Here is a 22,889-nt window from a genome sequence, read left to right as displayed (position 1 = left end):
AGACAGTCCAAACAGCAGTTCGGTAGCTTTTCTAAGAGCAGTAGATTTAGCCGTGCGCAGATCCAGCAGCGCATCGTCCGGAAGAGGAAGGCATCGGAATTTTCATCACGACAACCGCGCTTCCGCCTGATTCTCATGAGGTTCAATCTCCGCCGGGGATACGGTAGGCAGTGTCCATCAAACTTGAAGCGAGATTACGGACTGCCGTGTTCAGCATCGCTGTTCCAGGAATGCATTTGGACTTCCCGTTGGACTTCCGCATGTTGTTGGCCGATCAGTGATCCGTCCGGTGCAATTCAGCGCCTCTTTGCGTGCGCCTTTACTCAACATGCGTTTTTGTTTTCATTGGCTTGCTGCATCCACAGAAACCCTCCTATTATTACTGTGTGGTATGCGTTGTTTAATTCTGCTCTCCGTGATTCTGGTCGCCCGCAGCCCCCCCGGTCGAAGACGCTACCACTACAACAGATCTGATGAAGAAGAGGAAGAGGAAGAAAAAGAAGAGGGCGGGGCGACCCAAGGCTCCTACCATTCTCGATACAGATACAGCAGCCATCTGAAAGACGACGACTGCGAGGACGGGCCTTATGAGACGGCATCTTAGTGCTTCCCGTCCGAGTTAAGTCCGGCACCCTCCATCACCCGTGACAGTTCATCTCGCTTGCAACGCCGACCGCGATCGTCGTCGGTCGGACGCGAACCGCCGTCGACGGACTTTTAACAATCGGTCAAGGCTTCCGAGTGCAGGTCCTCTTAGGATTTACTCAGTTTAAAAAAAACAAAAAACAAAAGCCACGCGGTCTTTACGACGCAGCAGTCATCAGTCTAACCTCACTGCACGCACGGCGGCTCCGTTCTTAACAAACTGACTTTTGTGGTTGCATGCGAGCAGCCGTCGCTTGGCTCGAGCAGCCGTCCTGTTTAACTCCAATCATGGTTGTAACTGAGCCAAAGAACTAGAGGTTGCAATGGTAATACATCATTTATTTCTCTCTTTGCCTCTTCTCCTCTCTTCTTTACATATAGTGCACCTAATGATATGTATTGCCACAGTAACGTATTGCCAAAAAAGCCTTTTTTTTTCCATGTATGTGTGTAAACTGTTTTTGTTATTGCCCACTGATGCTGAATCCTGGGAAAAAGTCCCAGTTTTTTTTTGTTTTTGTTTTTTTTTTTCCTTCAGTCTTTTTCGGGACAAGTGCCATTTGTTTCAAGTGGGCTCTTCTACAGCTGGCTTCTCCGCTGCCGTGCCGTTTCATGAACCGCCGCACCATGTACTGAAGATGCTTTCATCATCATCCGCTCGCTTTTGTTCGCCTGAAACTTTGTCCGCTATTTGCTGGCGAATGACCTCTTTGTTACGAGGGTAGAGGTGTCACATCACTTACCGCTTTACGAGGAAAGTAAAGCTTTTGTTTTCCTTATTGAGCGTCTCTTGTTTTGGATGTTTGACATTTTTGTTTTGCATAAAAAATCCGCCACGAAGCAGATTGATTTCCACAAGTTCATCAACAGAACCTCCGTCAAGGTGGACGCGACTTTAATAAGTACTTGCAGGAATTCGGTTCGTTTCGGTCAGAAGACTCTTAGTAGCTTTGCTTTTTGTTCATTGGCCTTTTTATTGACCATTTTTTTTCCTCCAATTTGACATGCTTTTTCTTTCAAAAGGGAACGTTCTTGAAATGGAGCAGAAGTCTATCACGGGTTCTCCCAAAGGCCATTTAGATGGTACCCAAAAGCAAAATTGTAAAAGCATGAATTCGGTAGTTTGGCATCACTTTCCATGAAAAGACCAGAGCCAATCATCCAGTTTGTTGACCTTTGTAAACAGAATGTTTGACAGAGCAAATCTTTTATCAGATCTCGACTCAAAGATCCAAAGCGAAAAGCGTTTTCCCACGTATCACTAAATTCTCTCAAAATTGCTGGTCGGTTGGTTTTTAGCAGGTAAACAAACAGGAAGAAAAAGAAGTTCCAACTCTGAAAACACCTACGTGGCAGCATCTTTGGGCTTCATCCATATTCTCCCGTCGATGTAGATACCGCTCGCTGGCTTTCACACTCGTGTTTCTGGAAATCTGAACGTTAACACGGTTCAGCAGCAAACACGGAGGCTCTCCAAGTTAGTCCATTTGGTCAGGGTCAGATAGCGAGCTAATGGAAACATCAAAAGAGCCGGCGCTCGGCAGGGAGAAGAAAAAGAAACTCGGCGATACCGAGGGAATCGCTGATACGGTTGAACAACAACAACAACAACAACAACAGGTGGAATAGAAAGAGGAATTTGTAGACGTTGTGACGGACGATGAAAACGGCCCGAGTTTCTTCGGGTGATGTTTCGTATGACACGATTGACCGAACGCCGTCTTCGATAAAATTGTTACAGAAAAGTTAAAGACGCTGTTACGTACATTTACTAGGAGTTGTTCTTGTTTGCTCTGTCAGAAAATAAACGCTGAGCCCAACCGTGAACAACAACTTGGACGTCGGCTAAACAATTAAGATTTGTGGATATACAGTCACCTCGGTAACCGGCGCAAGTCACAGAGGCAAATTATTGAGACCGACTTCAAATAATTTGATTTTACTTCACGATCTGATCGATGATCACAGACTAACGGCGCTTTGGACACAACTAGTTGTAACTTTTAATGTAATCCACCGTGGTTAGGTTTGATCTGCAACGTGTCTCCATCAGGCACTCCTGGACTGGACTTCCTCCTCACCCGCCTCTGCGTGGCTCTGCTTGTTCGTTTTCACCGCCAAAAAGAATGAAACCGTTAGAAATCACGACAGAAAAAGGAGTGTGAGACCGATTCGTGGCCTGAGTTTGTTGATCAGTCACAATATTTTAGCTGATTTAAGAGATATAATATAACAGACGTGTCAAGGAATCCCCCAATTTACGCCATTTTAAAGCAATATGATCATACATAAGTCATTTTTTTTTAAACCTGACATTTGTGATCGAATCCAAAATCTTAATACGACAGACTTGTCGTGGAAAATAGAAGACAGACCTCACAGCTTCATCTAACATGTTTATTTCTTTTAAATCCGCATACTCTTGTACAATATTCCCTTTTATACGTGGCTTGTTTAGTGGCGGGGCAGATCAGGGAAATGAATTTCACCAATCACATCGCACAATTGGTTTTCTCCCTTTTGTCACATATGTTTTGAGCACAAAGTCAGATTTAAGAGACAAAATCTGATCTTATCACCCGAGTTGCCTTCCAGGATTCACAGATAATCAGAAACAAGGTTTCTCACAAAGGTTGGCTGGCCTGGACTGATACTTCTCACACCTCTGCTACTTGGTTCTCAGCACCTGTATATTTGTTACATTTGGAAGAGCCGGCCGAGTTCTAAAGATAAACCTTCATGTGGTCCAGTGGAGTAGAAACTAGTTCGGTGAATAGATGATGTCGTACAGAAATGGTAAAGTGACAAAAAATGAATGCCGGCTGTCTCGCACCGTCTCCTCGTCCAGAGCGGAAACATGCGAATTTGAATTTGCCCGGTCTGGTATCCTGAAGTATCCAATGGGATGACTTTGTAATTGAACCCAGCAACCGCCGTCAGTAAAACATCGCAAAGAGATTTTAGCTCAATCCGCGGGGCGAGGAACGTGTCTGGCTTCATTTGGCAAGTATTTTGATCAAGTATTTTTAAGCTACCTTCCGATTCCCTCCGCTAAAGTCGGCCAGCAGATCTGAAAAGGTTCACCTCTTCCTTCGCCTTCCGTTTTCAAAGGTCAACACTTGTCATGTTTGCTGTCGGTCAATATCATTACTTCAATGAATCCAATTATCATTGGATTTTTTTGTCTCGTTACCGCTGTTATTTATGAGGTTTGTCGATGATAAGGAAAAGCATCGCCGGCCATAATCAATCAAGTCATTCGCCAACTGAAGATTGTCCAACCGATTCTGTGACGGTCCGATCGGCGTCTACGACGACTGTTTCTCGGTTAGATTTGCACAAATGTAACATCTTAACCATCGGTCACCTTTTCTCTTTTTACCAAGCAGCGTTCGGTTACCTTTGAAAGTCCGGTGAAACTCGACGCGTGAAAAATAAATGAGCAAAAGTTTGTAAGAGAATGTGGTGCGATTGTTCTGTACCTGCTCCTCATCCACTCATCTGTTCAATTGGATTCTCCTCTATGCAGTCGACATGTGTGGATATTTTTGGTGTTCTGTTTTTATTTTTCTCCCCAGTAAAAATGTTCGGTATCATGAGAGGGAGTTGGGAATGAGACGTAACTTTTCTGACCGCACACACTATTTATATATAATTGTGTATGATTCATGCAGGCTTTGAAAATAGTTTGTTTACTTTCAGTATTGAACAAATTGACCACTTGTTATAAATTTTGCATTACAGTTTAATATATTGTAAATAAAGGATGGTGATTGTTTTGGAATGCCGCTTCAGGACTCCGTCTGTTCCGGTGTCGTACAAACGTGTCACATTTCACATTTCAATATCCCCTTTTAACGAGAATGTAAAATCCATGTAAATCTCCCGACCCCGTTAAACACATTCTGACTTTTCCTCGGGTTCTTCGGACAATCTTTGTCCGTCCGCCGCAAACGGTGTTTGTTTCATCGGCATCCCGGAGGGCGTTTTCTTTTTTCTATCCTGGAGACAGTACCAACAACGCCGATAAATCAGTTTTCGAAACAAAACATGGGAGAGACAAAATGCAATTCAAATCCAAGCCTTTATTTAGCCTCAGCGCGCCGTATATGAAGGTAAGCGCCTCATTTTCCATTGATCTGAACGTTTCCGCTCTCTTCCAGCGGCATTTCGTTGCTGCGCTTTACTGCAATGAAGCGATTAAATGCGAGTAAAATGAATGTTAAAGGCGGAAGAGATGAGGTTTGAAGAGTTCAGCTGCCTTTGGGATAGAAATGATGGAAGGCCCCTCTGCCCCGCTCCTCCATAATTAGAGTACAAAAACAGCTGGTAACTAACGTGATCTAATCATTACCAATCATCTCAATCATCGTGTTGGATCCTAAATGCAAACTGATAATCATCTAATGTTTTTCACGCCTTATGGAAACTCATTCGTAGACCGTCGCAACTTTCCATCGGTCCTGGAATCGCGGACGTCGTCGCAAAAGCCCGGCGGTCGGAGCGGTTTCACCTTGAAAAACGAGATTTGACATAGAGGGTGAAAAAAAATAGTCGGATATAGCATCAATAGCTACACATCAAGCGGCTAATCCAGGATAGAAACAAACCAGCCAGTTGGCGTAGCTTCTTATGAGAAGATCCAAAAAGCGTCCGGTGGAGTCGAAGTCGGCATCAGGGGAAATCCAAGTTCTCTCAAACGTCCAATGTGGAGCTCAAAAAGACGTAATTATGTGGTCACAATTAGCTTTCTCGTGATTGTTAAGAAGGCCACCCCAAGGGAGTTCTGTAGCTCGCTGTGAACTGAGGAGGAAACGTTTCGACTTGCGAGGTCGTTACAAAGTCGAGAAATGACACGTTTATTTTGAGAACATTTGGTGAAAAAGGAATTAAATTACATTTTTTTTTTTTGTTTTTACTTTGGTGCAACATGAAAGTCCCCTGCACTCTCAGCTCAAGCTGTTCTGCTCCACCGGCCCTGTATGCATTGTTACAATTTAATAAATGTTTACATTTATCAAACTCCTGCTTCAGAAAATGTTGACAGTCAATTAGTTTCTGACAGAATGAATTTCAAGGGGTGATTCGTCCACCTCTAATACACCTCTGAAACTCCGGCAATTGATATATCGGGGTCGATAACTCAACACGGGAACGCAAGGAAACAGCAAAATAAAACGCTGAAAATGTGTTTGGTTGAATATGCAAATCATTTGAATTATAGATATTTCCGTGAGGTGGAGAAAGTGAAATCCCTGCTCCTCTCATGACACCAGCCTGAGGGGATCACGCTAAATTTGTTGGACAAGACTTGACTTGATTGGCCGATAATCCCTTTTTCCTTTGGCGTCACCCGTTACCCCTCCTGGGAGTCTTTCCCTTTGCTCCGATAATCTTGGAGCAAACTTCTAAGACCGCTCTTGTCCTTCACAGGACGGCCATTAAAGCAGCAGATAACAAAGAAAGACGATTTTTAGTAAAAAAAAAAAAAAAAAGAAAGTATACATCGAGATCAATTTTGTTCCTTGACATTTAACCGTTGATCTATAACTGGGACTGGAGCACAACATGCAACGTGTAGAAACCACGCAATGTTTGCGAACCTTCATTAACAATAGGAAAATTAACAATTTGAATATATAAGTACTATCGGTAGATGGACTGAGGATCAAACACGAAAGCGGTCGTTACATAAGACCTCTATTATTTACTGAAATGAAAGGAGGTTGATCCGATGTTGGACTCCTAACCGGCACGCTATTAAAATATAGCAAATAAATTAGATTGTTTTACCCATTGAACGATGGATGATCTGTAAAGGTTTAATATCATCCGATATCGACTCTCATATTAAAATGTCTGCAAAATATTCCACGACACGAAATAATAATCCGGTCTTTCCACGGTGTTTAATGGCGGTCTTCTGTTTTTTCTCGACATTTATTATAACACGATCGCAGAGATTCCCAGATACGTCTAAAAACCGAACTCACACCGGAGGAGAAATTGCTCGATCGAGATTTTCTGATCAATACTGTGACTCCGCATGCGGATTTCTCAGTGCACGTGATCAATAAATAACAGAGATACTTTTGCACAGTGCAGTCTTTCAACCCGTTGGATGAGAATATAGCAAAATATTATGCATTTCTATCTTTGGATGAGAGAGACCTTTGTTTTAAGTATTTATTTTTCTTTAAGGTCATGTCCATATTGACAAGCTGCTCTCCTCATACAAATGATCGGGAAAGATTCTGCAGAAAACAAGACCATTTCCTTCTGCTGTGCAGCAAAACTGGGGTTTATGAGTGATGAGACTTTATCATGGAACAATTCACGGCTTTTCTACAGAGCTGACGTGGTGATGCTTCGTTTCTATTCAAGAGAAGGTTCACGTTCCATTCACTCACCTCTCATGCCGAGTAGAGACTGTCTTCTTCTTCTTCTTCTTCTTCTTCTTCTTCTTCTTCTTCTTCTTCTTCTTCTTCTTCTTCTTTGGGCTTTGCCCTTCAGGAGTCACCACAGAATCCCTGTTCTCTGCATCCTCCTCTCTCACGACCTCCGTCCATCTTCTTCTAGACCTCCAGCATCCGTCTACCAATATGTTCACTCTCAGTCGAAGTCCAAAACATCTACCACGTCCTGTTCCTCTGATGGACTCATTCCTGATCCTCTCCATCCTGGTCCCTCCCGAAGAGAACCTCAACATCTTCATCTCTGCCTCCTGTCTTTTGGTCAGTCAGTGTTTGCAGATCATCTCACCACCGTCTCCTCCAGCTTTCCTTTCCTTCTGGCTGATGTTCTTCTATCTCTTGGTGACACTTTTCTCCACCCATCCTGACCTGCTTGAAACCATCTCTTTTCCACACTCTCTGTCGCTCTGGACGGTTTCAAGTACATGAAGTCTTCAGACTTCTTGATCTTCACTCCATGCCAAGAAGACGCCGTGTTTCCAGTAAAATAGTAACTGACTGAAATATACTGAAATATTCCCCGGTTTCTAGAGTTTCTTATATTGTGATTATCCGAGTTAATAAACAACCAATTCAGGAGCGATTAGAAGATGACGCGATTCAAGGTTTACCGTTATAAGAGTCCATAAAATAAAGGTTGAATGTACAAAAATAAATAAATCCAAACTTCAAGATATTGCTTTTTTTTTTCATCTTTTCTTGAAAAATACGAGGTTATCGAACCTGATGGTTTATGTCAGCTCTTGAAACTAGTCACGAGTCAGCGCTTATTACGGTCCGTGTACTATATATCCGTGTACTGATCGCTGGGAAATGTAAATGTAGAGCGGCGGCTGCCAACAAATCAATATTTAATCCATCCGTCTTCTAGCGCTTATGCCGGGTCGGGTCACGGAGGCGGCCCAGACTTCCCTCTGCTCACGCTCTTCCATAAAAATATACATGTATTGCCAAATGTATCGACACGAGTGCTCGCTTTCCCAGTGTGGAATTGTCAGAAACACCGACGGTTCACAAAGTTATTAAATGCTCATTTAGTTAGAAGACCTCTGCGATGCGGGTTAACTCAAACTGATGAGCGGCTTCTTTCCACGTCTTTTCCACTGGAGGTGATACATGAAGACACCGTAGGATTAGATTAGTCGTAACGTTCATCACACAAAGCCGCGGTCTGATGGCGCTTTGCATTCTGCTCCTGAATCCCAGTAAGACACTTGGGTCGAAAAGGACTTATGTGTCCAGGTTTCCATGGCAACTGCAAGAGGCACCTTGTGACGAACGGCAAAAATCACACGGTAAAAACTTGTAATTTGTGGTTCGCAGGGACGGAGGAGGAGCTTCTCAGTCGTCCAGGTTTTGGTCACTTCTTGTCAAAATCTTCCTCTTGTAGCAACTGGACTTGATTTTCTTTCCTTGAAGACGTTTCACCTCGAATTTCCCCGATGGGGTCGAATGAAGTATTACTATCTTATCTTATCTTACCTCCCATCTGAGAGACTTCTTCAGAAGTCTGGATGTCGAAATTTTGTAGAAACCGATGCATGCTGATCAATATTTGCTTTTTGACTCTCAAAAACTAGGTGTCAGAACTCCAGCGGGCCAACAACATCCCATCAACTGCTGAAGGAACAAAAACTGAGTTCCAGCACATCAGGAAGACCTGAAACCTCGTGGCTCTGCTAAATCTAAACAAACCACCAGACCCGAGAGGACAGAACGAGGAAGCCGTCTTTGTCAAAATGGAAAAAACATCTCTGAACACACGAGGAGGTCTTAGACGCAACCTTTCACCGACGCCATCATGGGATCCGTCCCAGGACAGACACAGACCAGACCTTCCTGCAGCCTCCAAACTACCCAGAAGATCCAACACCGGACATCAGACTCCGGTAACTTCCGCCCGAACCTCAGTCCATGTGACCCAATCGGTTTCTCGCCGCGGTCGGCGCTTCGGCCCCACAGATCGAAGGACTCCGGTTCGGTTCCGACCGGGAGATCTTTCCCTGCGGACTTTGCATGTCCATCCCGTTTCATCCCGCGCTCGCTGGGTTTCATCCCACCGTCCAAAAATATGCAGCAGGTTGATTGGAAATATCGGGTAAAAGTGCTCCGACTGAGCGAGTGAACGGTTGTTTGTCTGTATATGTAGGCCTGTGATTGGCCAGGCTGAACCCCAGCTCTCGACCAATGACAGCTGGGAGAGAATCCAACATCCCCTGCGACCATGAGTGCAGGAGAAACGACAGACGATGGATGGATGGATGGATGGATGGATGGATGGATGGATGGATGAACGGATGGATGGACGGATTGATGGATGGATGGATGGATGGATGGACAGATGGACGGATGGATGGATGGATGGACGGATGGACAGATGGATGGATGGATGGATGGATGGATGGATGGATGGATTGATGTCCCCAGACTGTGAACCTTTTTCCCCCCTAACGATCCCCATTAGCAAAGTTCAACTCTACAACTCTTCCGTTTGCATAAGAAGCCATTATAAGTCTGACCGGCGTCCCAAAGCTGGTATTAATATTCAGAAACTCCCCGTTGGAACTGAAGAACTCAGTGAAAAGTCTTGAAGGGAAGAAAATCAAAACCAGTTGCTATAAGAAGAATTTTACACCGAGAGTCCCCTCTGGTTTCCTTACAGCAAAAATCACATTTGGTCTGAAATGCTTTGTTTGCAGTCTTGAAACAACACATTCAACATTAATGACAAAATTCACTTTGCAAAAGCAAATATAGTGAGTTCAAATCCACAAACAGATGCTGTGAAAAGGAACGGGCCTCACCTCCGGTTGCCAGTGGGGCTCATTCAATAACGTCGGGAGGAAACCGAAAGTGAAAATAAATTAACTCATTATAGGTTATAAATGTGGTGGTGCTGCATCTCCAGGTTTGCCTCGACTCCTTCATATCTCCTTCCATCTTATCAAGGACTTTTCAGGGAAGTTCTCGTTGGTCCAACATCTCGAGCCAGATGGCACCAACGCCTTCCTTCTTGCTTATTTTCCAAGAGAGGAAAGCATGAGGAACTTTTCTCTGAAAAATTCCAAATGACTTTACAAAATAGGATGGGGCGATAGTGACCTACACACACACACACACACACACACACACACGTGGATAACCAACCTCCAATGCAGACCACAGAGGCGCAGGGTTTCAATCTGTTATGTTTGATTCCTCAAAATGGAATTCACTGTGTCAACCTGCCGTGGAAAACAAACAATGACACCATCAGGAAACACGTCGCCAGAAGCTGCGGCTGCTTTTTGTTAAATGTCCTTATCAGGCCTCGCCAGAGAAACACTGCTATAATGTTGCTGCTGAAATAAGGAAAAAACAATGTCATGATTTGTTAATGTTGATGCGTAGCTTAAAAAGGAATTACTATCAAGTCACAGTTTTTCAGTGACACCTTCTGGCGTGCACGGCGGGAAATGACACACACTCCGATGTAGCGGCTGAAAGGATTTCCTTTTTGAAAGATTGATGGAAATTGAAGCTCGGGCTTCAAACTCCCGTGACCGAGGAGTCGAGAGCAGAGGTCGGACAAAGAGACCAGACCTGCTGCCGGAGCAACTTTTAATCTTCTCTTAAATGCCGGTCCGATTCTCTTACCGGCCGAAACATAACGGCTCAGGTTCCTGAGCGTCTTTATCCATGAAATGAAAGACGCTTGGAGATCCTACGATCTGCAACAGATGTTTCTCAGCGCTCGCAAGTTGTAGAATAAAAGTTTTTTTAAAAAAGCCGGGGGATGTTGACTGAAAAAAAAATAAAAAAAATAAAAAAACAACCACATATACAAAGAAATTATGAAACCGTGAAATAATTAGATCAATAAATAAATCGTTGAATAATAAAATTATTAAATCGGGGAAATATCTGATTCTCGATGGAAGCGATCCGATAAGCAGAAACACGTCTTGAAGGATGAAAAATCATTCGCTCCAATTTTGAACCCAGTCTGGGAATCGATATGACTGAAATATCAGGCTTAAACTTTTCCAGAAAATACTCACCATTAAACACTTTAAATCAGGGCTCCACAAACTGTTGAGCCGCATTTTGTAATAACGGTGCATTTCGTAATAAACGTCCAAAATGTAATAACTTTTTCATTTCATTTTGTAATAAACTGCCCAGAAGCATTTTGTAATACATTTTGCCACATTATATAATAAGTTATTACATTTTAAGAAGATTATTTCAAAATGCTCTTGCAACTTTTTTATTCTCTAGGAAATGTAATAACATGGAATTTATAGAATATTCTCTGTTAATGCAACCTTTGAATAGTGTACTGATAGTAATTGCTAAGTACTGCTACTAGGCTAATACAGTGATACTAATAATAGGCCTAGCTTTTACAAATACTTTAAAGTAAAATAAAATACAATTAACAAACTTATGCTTTAGAATTGTTATTACATAATGCACCATGTTATTACATTTCCTAGAAAATAAAAAAGTTGCAAGTGCATTTTGTAATAATCTTCTCAATATGTAATAACTTATTACATAATGCGGCAAAATTTATTACAAAATGCGTTTGGGGCAGTTTATTACAAAATGCGGCTTTATTACAAAATGCGGCTTTATTACAAAATGAAATGAAAAAGTTATTACATTTTGGACGTTTATTACAAAATGCGTCTCAACAGGGACAAATAACTTTTCCCTTCTCCGACGGGGTCAGTTTGTAACAAAAAGCGTGACGAACGTAAACATTTATTGTTTTCCTGAAAGCCTCACATAACCAAAAATAACCCCTTCTGGGATCTTGACAGGAAAAAAAAATCAGAAAATAAATAACAACATTATTAATGAATAATGTCTTTGTCTCATCACTGGACAGATGAGACAAACAGCCTTTTCTTTGAATTTAACAAAAAAATAATTGTTTTTCCACTGCAGGTTAAATACCCTACATTTGAAATCAATTTTTCTCTGAGCTCATCTTTTCACCATTATTCCGTGTTATTTGACAGGGGTTTATTTTATTTAGGGAGGGGTTTCAGATCAGGCACAGACTGCAGAAGGGGAACTGAATGATATGTTCTACGCATGTACAAGTCACCGTTACGTGGCCAGAATAAAAAAAAAAAAAAAAACATAATGCATCTCTGGTTTTGTTCAGGGGCCGGGAAAAACGTGTAGGCGGGCCGGATCCGGCCCCCGGGCCGTAGTTTGGAGGCCATCGGTGTGAAAGATGTATCTAAAAATTTCATTTCGGGTATCCAGATGTTAGAAATCAATTCTTCCAGGGACGCTGAGGAGCGAGCAGGTGGAAAACATCTTGTAAGAACCACGTTACGCGAAACGGCCGAAAGGAAAAGATAATAAGCATACAAGCAGATATAAAACGTGAATCTAGTCTTACGTTTCTAAATGAAACGGCCAATCGTCAAGCAAGTTACATGTTTGAAATAATGAGTTTTAAATCCTAAATGCGCCGTGATGTTCTCTATAAATATAACGCAAAAGGGGCATTTTTTGCACGGAATCGAACAAACGGCCCTTATTTCACTTTCGTCGCACTTTCACTTCCAGATCAAACCTGAATTTGTTACAACTGCAGGTTCGCTTCGGTCGAGGGGAGAGAGAAGTTGTTAAAATGAAAAGTCAAACAAACATTTCTCACATCACAACTGGAGAATTTCTATTTTAATGACTGATAAAATATCTTTCAATGTGTTTTAACACACAACCATCTCTTTCAGTTATACACAGTTTTTAATAGCCAATCCTTGATAAGTCGTCTTCCAAGACAGCGTGTGTGTGCGTGTGTGTGTGTGTGTGTGTGTGTGTGTGTATCAGACTTTCTTTCAGCAGTCAAAATGTCCTTGAGGGCCATCAGAGTGCAGAGATGTAATCTGCCTGTGCTGATCAATATTCAATCTCATTTTTATTTTAATATTTGCGGTGTGTGTGTGTGTGTGTGTGTGTGTGTGTGTGTGTGTGTGTGTGTGTGTGTGTGTGTGTGTGTGTGTGTGTCAGTGAGGTCTGCATTTCTACTTAAAGTTACCAAAGTGTTCACCTTCCATAATCTCCGTAAACTACGAGCGTGCGCTTTTAAAAACAGAAATTGGAACTCCACTCGTTTGAAGTGGTCTGGCAGCATTTAACAAATCTACAGTGACATGGAAAATTTTCTGCACACACACACACACACACACACACACACACACACACAGAAAAGATGACTGAAGATTAGCGCTTATGTTTAACTGCCGGTTGCTTTCGACATCTTTTTGCAGACTTTAGATGCTGTTGCAGCACTTCAGTGCCTCTGAATCCAAAATATAGACTCAAAAGATCAGAATGACTGAATGAACCGTTTGAACGGGTTGCAAATGTCGACCGTAACATTTAGCCGAAAATGGAGTGACGAGATTGAGATTTTAGCCGGTTTAAAACTGTAATCTTGCAGTCCTGCTCTGTGTCAAAGACTTAGGCTGACAACTTTCATTTCCATCTGTTTCTGTCCGAGTTAAAAGTCAAAAATGAATGAATGCATGGATAATTAAAACTACAGAAATAAATAAAACATGCCGAATACAAAAAAAATGCAACGCACGAATTAGAAAACAGTTAGAAACACTTAAAAATATAAGATGAATGCATGCTGCTTTTCTTACGGCTTCTTTCTTTATAACAACCATCTGCTAGCAGAAGCACGGTCGCTTTAAATGTTATTGTGTTACAGGATTTTGTACCTGAGGGACACCAAAGGAATGGAAAATATTTATGTTTTTGAAAAATTCCCTGTTTTTCAATTTACCCTTTGGAAACAACAAATAAATGTGCAGAGTGAACCGATAGTAATATTTTTGCATTAGCCGATAAACCTCGCGCTGAATACTGTCGGGGTCCCGTGTGATTTTACAGGGTTTATTCTGTATCATTTCTAAGTTATAAAACATCAAAGCAATCTGACTTTGGACTGTAAGGTAAAGATGCTTGTTGGCAGATTTTAGTGCAGAATAATGAAACAGGCTTCCGCTCTGTAACTGGCATATTTCCTAATTAATGCAGTCATCCATTCATTATCCACACCACTTATCCTGCGCAAAGAGAATCCTGGGTCCCGGAATCAATTTCAGCTGATATCAGGTGAGAGGCGGCGTAGAACCTCCGTCGGTCGCCGGTAGATAAATCACAAAATTACAGAGTGACATTCTTTATTTGTTGACAGAAATTCAATGCTGATCACAAACTGAGCCCAAACAGCATCTAACAGACCAAAAGTTTCAATTCATTTAATACATTTTCTGTTGAGCAAGTCAGTCAATCAAAAACAGAAACTGTTTTTATTCCTTTAAGGGTGATTGTGAGAAATAAGTGTGTATTGTTTGTGCAATCCAGGGTTTCATTAACTATGAAATGCACAAAATATATATATATATATATATATAAATTCTTTTTAATATATTGGTTTTTGTGCATTTAATAATTTGGGTACACACACACGCACAAATATGTGTGTTTGTTTTATTTTATGTATATTAAGTATGGTCACTTAACATTATGAATGTATGTTATTCAATTATCTTGTTCTTTATTGTTCAATTCAGGAATTCATTAACTATGAAATGCACAAAAAAAAAAATATATATATATATATATTATTTTTAATGTTATGGTTTTTGTGCATTTAATAATATGTGTACACACACACAGATGTGTGTGTTTGTTTTATTTTATGTATATTAAGTATGAGGTCCTTTAACATTATGAATGTATGTTATTTATTTATCTTATCCTTGTTTGTACAATTCAGGGTTTCGTTAACTATTAAATGCACAAAAGCCAAAATATAAAAATATATATAATATATATATACATTTCTCTCTCTCTCTCTCTCTCTCTCTCTCTCTCTCTCTCTCTCTCTCTCTATATATATATATATATATATATATATTATATATATACATATACACATATATAGATATAAGCATTTTTGTGCATTTAATAACGCACAAACACACAAAATATGTGTTAAAACAAACAATGTTTGTTTTATTGTATGTATATTAAGTATATGGTCCCTTAACCTTATGAATGTATGTTGTTTATTTTTCTTATACTATAAACACGAGAAAATTGAAAAAAAAGGTTGAAATGTTTAAAACATATTTTTTCAAATTTGTTTATAGTACACTGCTGCAGTGGTTAGTGAACTGAACACATTTGATTAATCAACCAAATAATTGATCGGTTCATCGGTCCGAAAACTAATCTCAGCCTTATAACTGATTTCCAGAAGCGTCAAAACAACCCTAAACGCCAAAATTCAGAGCAAATTCAGCTTTCATTCTGCCAAAAGAAATGCGTAAAGAGTGAAATGCAATCCTTTGTCCTCCTCCTATATTTCATATTTTGGCCGATATGTTGACACTAAGGTCAGAGTCACACCTATATTTCTTCACGGGCCAGTAGATTTAGTTCTTCCTACCGGATCGCTGCCCGCGGTCCGTCCCTCTAACAAGCAGCAGTCAACCAGAAACAAATTCAGGAAGGATCATCTGTGCTTCTGGTGGTGAGCGAGGAATCTCACCGCAGGTATCTGCCGCAGCGCTTCCATGCTTGGATAAAAAGGTGGCAATTTCAGGCAAAATCAAGGCGTCAGCTTCTTAAATTGCTCCTCAAACAGGAATGAAATGAAAAAACAATAACAAAAAAAAAAGAAAAAAGCAAATTCATTTTTAGCAGCCTATGCGTTTTCAGGTTTGTGAGATATAAACCATTGTGATTCAGGTCACACCTCGCCTTCCCGTGGCCTGTTTTTTTTTCTTTTTTTTTTCCTGCTCTGATGCAACCAAAAACTACTTGAGGCCATTCAGTATTCATGAGCTGAATGACAGAGATTGGCTTTTCAGACACCATGTCACATGTGTCAGGGGTTTGCTGGGGGTCGGAGTCGGTCGAATCCTAACACGGCGAGGAGATGCAGGGAAGGAGGGCGGCGCAGAAGGCAAACACCTCCTCCCCGGGGAGCCGGCAACAAGATGATGCTGTTCAAACATGGCACGGCCTCCCTGTTTTCTCCTGCCTGCTCCGCCACAAAGCTCATTACCCTTTCAAATGTGGCAGCTCGCCCCCTCCCCGCCGCCGCTTGGCTGACAGTCCGTCTTGTTTTCCGGCCGTGCCGGTTGCCTCTGACCTTGTGTCAAACAAATGACAGACGCTCGTGTTTAGTCGAAGGTGGAACTTCTTGATAGCGAAGAGACTGATGGGCGACGTCAGGGGCGTCGAACGTACGGCCCGCGGGCCGGTACTGGTCCGCCGGGGGGTTCGTTCCGGCCCGTGGAATAAATCTGCAATTTTGAAAAATACATGAAAATCATGAACATCCTGCCTACTTTTGTTGATTTATTTTATTCACGTCATTGCTATCGTCACTCTATTTATGTTGTCGTTAATTCTGTTTGTGTATTTTTCACCCTCACTGTTCCTTTATGCTGTCCATTATTATCCCTGATGTTGTTGATGCTGTCTATTTATTCATGGATGTCTTGCTATCTTCTGTCATCGCTTATTTGACCTTTTTTTTTGACATTATAACTACTGTGACATAGGAATTCCCCCCATAAAGTTTCTTTATCTTATTTTATCTTATCTTATCTTATCTTATCTTATCTTAGCTTAGCTTAGCTTAGCTTAGATGAGATGAGATGAGATGAGATGAGATGAGAACAACTTTATTTATCCCGAAGGAAATCGTTGTGCCAGAGTTTCAAGCAAAAACATAACAGTAATAGATAATAGTAGGAAGGAGGGAGAATAATAATGTCTGAAGAAGGTCTTAAGTACAAAGATTTGAAGATTCCCTGCAGTAAATTCAATTAACTAAATTGTTACTAAAGCATTAGCTTAGCTTATCTTAACTATTTTATTAAAATGAAAATGCAATTGGTATATTGTCAGGTAGGAATGCACCGTTTTAGTCAGATTTTTTTTTTTTTTCTTCATTTTAGTCATGTTAGCAACATGGCACAACACGATTCTGAGTCTGTAAATAGCATTTTTTCTTCGTGTTAAAAATGTACCTGCTTTTCCGTCGACCCCGACACCCTCATCGGCAAGATGTCGTGGTCAAAATAGAGAAAAGTTGTCAGGGTTTTCCAGGAAAAAGGACCATTTCTTATTTGTCTGTATGCTCGGTGTGGAAGCAGCGAGTTTCGGTGCCACTATGAGACTCGACGTGGCGAAAAATACAACAAAATTCAAGAAGTGAGAAGAAAAACAACTGAGGCATCGTTGTTGAAATCGCACTTCTTTTCTTCATGAATCTCAGCTTGTTTTTCATGTGTTTTTTAAAGCAACAGTTCATTTCATGAGACGATTGTTAACTTTTCTTTGTTCTCCTTAACGCTAAAACAAAGGAAAAATTTGGACTTTGCATTACTTCTCGGTAGTTACGTTATGATTTTTCATGTAATGCTGCTCCACCGCTCGTCTTATACTACGCTTTAACATTCATTTTTACATTCTTTTAACATGAGCGGTGACTTTATCCCAGCTTTGTCCTCAGCAGCTGGACAGGAGGTGATGCTCCAGGTTGGCTGTGTTGATGCAAAGGAAGGCGAGCAGGAAACGACCTCATGTCAGCGCCGCCGAAAGGTGGAACGGTAACGCTTTCCACGTCATACAAACGTGTTATTCACACATCCAACTCGCTTAAGGCTCTTTTTGCTGCACGTGGAGCGACACTTGTTATTCTTCTATTGACGCGGCGGCTTAAACGGTGGATCCATGAGCTCGGAACCTGGAAAATGTTTACATGGATTTGAACCCATCGGTCGTTTGCCGCTTTTTACCACTTAGAAGGGTAAAAACGGTTTTAGCCCGACTCATTTTAAACAATATTATGGTCATTTTTTTTTTTTTTGATTAGCCGATGGCCCTTAGCGCAAAAGGACGAGGTTTTTAATGATGTCACGTCTCTTGAAGCTATAAATGCACGTTGTGAGGAGCCAGTAAGTGCTGATGAAAAAGGAAATAAATAACCTGCAAATGTGATCTGACTTCCCTGAAGTTATTCAGTTATTCAGATTATATTTGCAAGCTTTAGGTAAATTCACTGCTAAATACAAGCTGAAGTCTTCAAGGTGTTTGAATTATGGACCATTTCCAGCAATCTTTAAAAGTAATTTCCCAAACACATGTTCAACAACTGTTCGTCTATTTCACTTAATTTCTCCCACAATTCAGAGCATTTGTCAAGTTGTGTGTCAGTTTCAATCCATCCAACGGATGAATCTCTTATTCAGATTTCTGGTCGGGTTTAGAGTCACCTTGATTTTTTAATTTTGGTAATCTCACTTATTTCAGGTCATTTCTATATTTACCTTTTTTTGGTATTGTTTAAGCGCGATCGCTCGATGTTTGACTTCCTCCTTCTGATTTCTCGCTGATTTCAATTCACTAATGATTTTTTTTTTTTTTTTTAATCCAGCCTCAGTCACCTTATTCTTAGATTTCCTTTGTTTGGCGTCTAATTTCAAACTCTGTGCATAACAAAGTGGCAAAACAACTGTTAGCAAAGAGCAAAAGCAGTGAGCCGAAGATGGTCCCGGAGGAAACTAAGTCAGCGGTAAAAACCCTCCCTGATATCACTGATGTGACATTGCAAAATGGAGAACAGAAAAGAAATCAAAGAGCGAGAATGACAACGGAAGTGTTTTCCACTTGGCCGGGCTTCCGGAGCTCTGTCAATCTCCTCTTCTTCACACTGCGGTGCAGAAAATTCGCCTCTGCTGTCAGAGAGATTTTAAACTGACTGGCTAGCCGGAGCTCCAGATCACAAGTGACACTTTCCTCAAACGCAAAGACAGCGGATGACGGCGTGTAATATTTCCAGAGGGAAGGCGCTGCAGCGTCTCCGGCGCAAAGCACAGAACCTGGAGTTGAAACACACACATTGATTTACAGCTTCCTTCCACTGTAGGGCAGTGGTTGCAGGTTCAAAGAATAAGGTGAAAGATGCAACGACTGCGTGTTTCCCGGGTTTGAACCCGCCGAGCTGAAGCGCCGCGATGACGGTCGCGTAAAAACACGAGAGGATTAAACAGCGATGTTTCGGCGTGGCTTACAAGCCGGCGTACAAGACGTGTGCCTGCCGTGATCCCGGTAGTAAACTGGAAGCTCCGCTTCCCTGCCAGCAGCAACGAGCTGCACGTTGGAAGGATTGTCTCACCACAACGTACAGAAGGATTCATCAAATACATACTTTCCCATCGCAGGAACACGCCGATATTAACCTTTTCACACATCAATATTGATAAAAAAAGGAAACGTTGCAACACGATGCCCCTCTAAAGACCTTTTTCTTTTTCTTTTTTTGAACATTTATTAGAACAGGTTCCTTGACAGAGTCACACACATTCTTACAAAACCTCATGACAAGATACACATTATACACTGCTCAAAAAAATAAAGGGAACACTTAAAAAACACATCCTAGATCTAAATGAATGAAATATTCTTACTTTGCTCTTTACACAGTTGAATGTGCTGACAACAAAATCGCACAAAAATGATCAATGGAAATCAATTGTATCAACCCATGGAGGTCTGGATTAGGAATCACACTCCAAATGAAAGTGTAAAAACAAACTCCAGGCTGATCCAACTTTGATGTAATGTCCTTAAAACAAGTCCAAATGAATGTGTGTTGCTTCCTGAGTGGACACTATGATTTCACACAAGTGGGATTGACTTGGAGTTACATTGTGTTGTTCAAGTGTTCCCTTTATTTTTTTGAGCAGTATACAATATTCTTTATAGGTCACTTATTTCCTCACTGGCAAGCAAAAAATAAAACAAAAAACAAAAAAAAGAACATCTCGCTTAGTCAAATAAAGATAATATCTTCAACTCTCCAAATATTTTTTGATGGATGCCCATTTGTCAAGATGGGTGGGGTTTGAGCCAGTTTACTGGGATTATTTTATGTGCAATTAATAGAAGAACTCTAAGCGAAAACACCTGGTTTTTCCTTAAATCGCTTGTTGATGCCGTACCCATAATAAATTGCTGTGAATCAATTGGTCTGTTTGATTTTAAAATCTCACTTATTTGTTTTTTTTTATCTCTTCCCAGAATTTCCCAGTCCCAAAAAATGTGGGAAAAATCCCCCGTTATGCCACCGCCCCTCCAACACAGGGGAGAACAGTTATTATCATAAGAAGCTATTATCAAGGGAGTTTTAAAGACCTTTTTTTAATCCCGTAGGATACAACAAAAAAGAAGTAACTAATCAAATATCAGAGTTAGGCTGAGGAAATTCAAAATGCTTGATATGTTAATGGCGAACATGTTTTCACTTACAAATAGATGTTTAAACTGCTAAAAAAGAAAAGAAACAAACATGGGTACTAGATAGATTACTTATCGGACAGTTGTGAAAATTCTTATTTTCTTGAAAAACCCAAGCCGTTAAAAATCTCCAATCAATCCATCAACGGTTAAACTATTAAGAGTTTGCTTCTGACGGTCTGAGAGTAAACACAGCATCACTTGGATTTCCAGATAATCATTTTCAGTGTTGGACTTTTCATGATTTAAAAGAAATGAAATTGCCCCGGGTTTAATTCAAATAGGACATTTTCTAATCTAAAAAAAAACCTCACACAGACATTATTCCATGTACATCAACATGTAAAACCCTTCAATGACATTGAATAATGTATTCATTGTCTCCACCACTTATCCTGCACGGAGGCTTGTGGTGCGTCTGCAGACAATCCCAGCTGACATTTAGTATTTCACCAAATTACTTTCAGTTTCCCGCCTTCAGGCAGTTCAGAGTCTTCAATGAACCCGGTTCTTGTGTTTCTACAATGGAAGGAAACCCACGATCATGCAAAGGCCATCTCAAGGCCGCGGGTTGATCTGAACCCCTAAACTCTGGACGGACTGGCGCTGGTGCTTCGCGGGCCTGGATCTATTTCACAAAAAAAGTAAACACTTTTCCCTGGTTTCGGTGTTATTTTACAAGCATGTAAATAAAGGCGCTCTGTTCATATTAACAATGAGTCAGAGATGGCAAGGGTGGAAATTTCTTTGTGTTTGTCACGAGTGGTCAAATGTGAATTTATTTGAATATTTTAAAAATGAAAAACGAGAAAAAAAGCAAAAAGAGGCAAAAACCTTAAAACTCATGACAACATTTGTGAAACCTGCAAAAACGATGCGTGATTAGATTCAGACCACGTCAGACACCGACATCGTATGAAGACACAAGACTGAGAATGACTGCATTTATGCATTTATCGACAGCGAAGACAAACAAACCAAAAAAATCCTAAATCCCAATTTTTTACGACATTATAATGAAATTATTTAGTTTTACATTATTCATTCATTCACCACCTACCTCTTATCAAGAGGCAGGGTTCGGCCTGGACCAGTCCAGAGCAGGGAATAAGGAGGAAAAAATTCTCATTTATTTCATTTACAGGCACACACACACACACACACACACACACACACACACAAGGTTGGTTGAAGTCGACTCCTTCATGTATCATATCAGCTTTCATGCCATCCGCACCATGTATATCACTGCGCTATGTAAATAACTTGAAATAATGTAAATAACTTGTCTATTTATTTTCATAAACAAAACCCATGTGCACTCTGAGCTGTCATCGCAAAGTAAAATAAAATATCTTGATTTTTGATTCCCATTTAAAGTCACAAATAACAGTGCAGCAGTACATGTCAAAAATGATGAGCATTTCTTTCAGCAGTAAAGCTGCCAGAAGCCACATGTGGATATTTTTGTGTTTTCAATTGAGCCCTTTGGGAAACTTCATTCCTTGTATTTCAAATTGTCTCTGCATGATATGAAGCCACCGATCGCACGTTGTGTGCGGATCGTAGTCGTCCAACTTTAATTCATGGTTCATCCCTCTTCAGTCCGCACACACTCCATACACGATCAGAATTCAATAAAACGATAATTAGTCATCATCTGGATGTCAGAGAGTCGCTAGTGTACCAGCGTTACAATCATGTGTTTTTTTTTTAATTTTATTTTAGACCCCGAAGGTTCATGCGGTATTACAAGTTCGACATACCCACCCCCGCTTGATGAATATTGGTGGTTGAATATTTGCATTTGCAAGTTAATGCACTTGTAATTCTTCCAATTTGCATAATGTCCCGTTGCCATCCATCTGAAGTCACTTAGAGGCAAGAGAGTAAATGGCTCACTGATCTGCAGTGTTGCGCTGCATAATTTCCCCATTCCGGCTGATGGCCTCGGTCGGCAGCCATTGTAGTATTCTGTGTGATTAGTGATTAAAATGTTTACCAGCACGCGGGGAAATGGATCCAGGCAACAGGCCACCTCTGAAGCCTGAACACGGCTGATGTCTTTTTAACTATGTACTTAGCAAAGCGGCAACAGGAGGTTTATTGACGCGTGAAATCTTACACGAAAGTTAAGAATTTTCTCGTTATCGTTTTTTTTGGTCAAGTCGAGCGGGAATCGGGTCATTCGGGTAGTTCTTGCTTTTGAGGAACGCTTGGGACGGCTTCCCTTCGTGCGGTGACTTACCGCCAACTCAGATGTGGTCACTAGGCTTTCCGGCGCGAAGCCACGGCCTCTGACTCGCAGGGGCCGACCTTCAACTTAACTGCTTCGCACTCCGTTCCAAACACGCCCAGGGCCTGCAATAGGCCACCAAATCGCGGAGGTGACTGGAAGGTCCCTGTGCTCGTCCCGACGGTGCCTGGAGG

The 22,889-nt window shown here is 41.1% G+C and overlaps 1 protein-coding gene and 1 long non-coding RNA gene across 12 annotated transcripts in view; both read left to right on the top strand.

Moving 5' to 3' along the window:
• myo18ab (myosin XVIIIA b) overlaps positions 1-8,942 on the top strand; it is a 153,723-nt gene extending 144,781 nt beyond the window's left edge. For 6 of the 11 annotated variants that reach the window (XM_086140996.1, XM_086141004.1, XM_086140979.1 and 3 more), the window contains one exon: positions 436-582. Coding sequence is in view for 4 of the 11 variants with exons in the window: in XM_086141040.1 (XP_085997166.1) it covers positions 436-604 (169 nt within the window). In the remaining 7 variants the exon portion in view is untranslated. Of the gene's footprint in view, positions 1-435; positions 4,430-8,698 lie in introns of those variants that run through there. The other 5 variants (XM_086141040.1, XM_086141023.1, XM_086141014.1 and 2 more) reach the window with 3 other exon arrangements.
• On the top strand, positions 8,920-20,693 carry LOC147235172 (uncharacterized). The gene is made up of 3 exons (XR_015104333.1): positions 8,920-9,007; positions 17,677-17,770; positions 18,598-20,693. It is a non-coding gene; the product is annotated as an uncharacterized LOC147235172 (long non-coding RNA).
• The last annotated feature ends 2,196 nt before the right edge of the window (positions 20,694-22,889 follow it).

Source organism: Fistularia commersonii, chromosome 3 (genome assembly GCF_037954325.1).
Source record: "Fistularia commersonii isolate RoL2024-O1a breed Wild chromosome 3, RoL_Fcom_v1.0, whole genome shotgun sequence".
Classification (NCBI taxonomy): domain Eukaryota; kingdom Metazoa; phylum Chordata; class Actinopteri; order Syngnathiformes; family Fistulariidae; genus Fistularia; species Fistularia commersonii.
The sequence above is the reverse complement of the archived record's forward strand: the minus strand, read 5'-3'. Positions and strand labels throughout refer to the sequence as shown.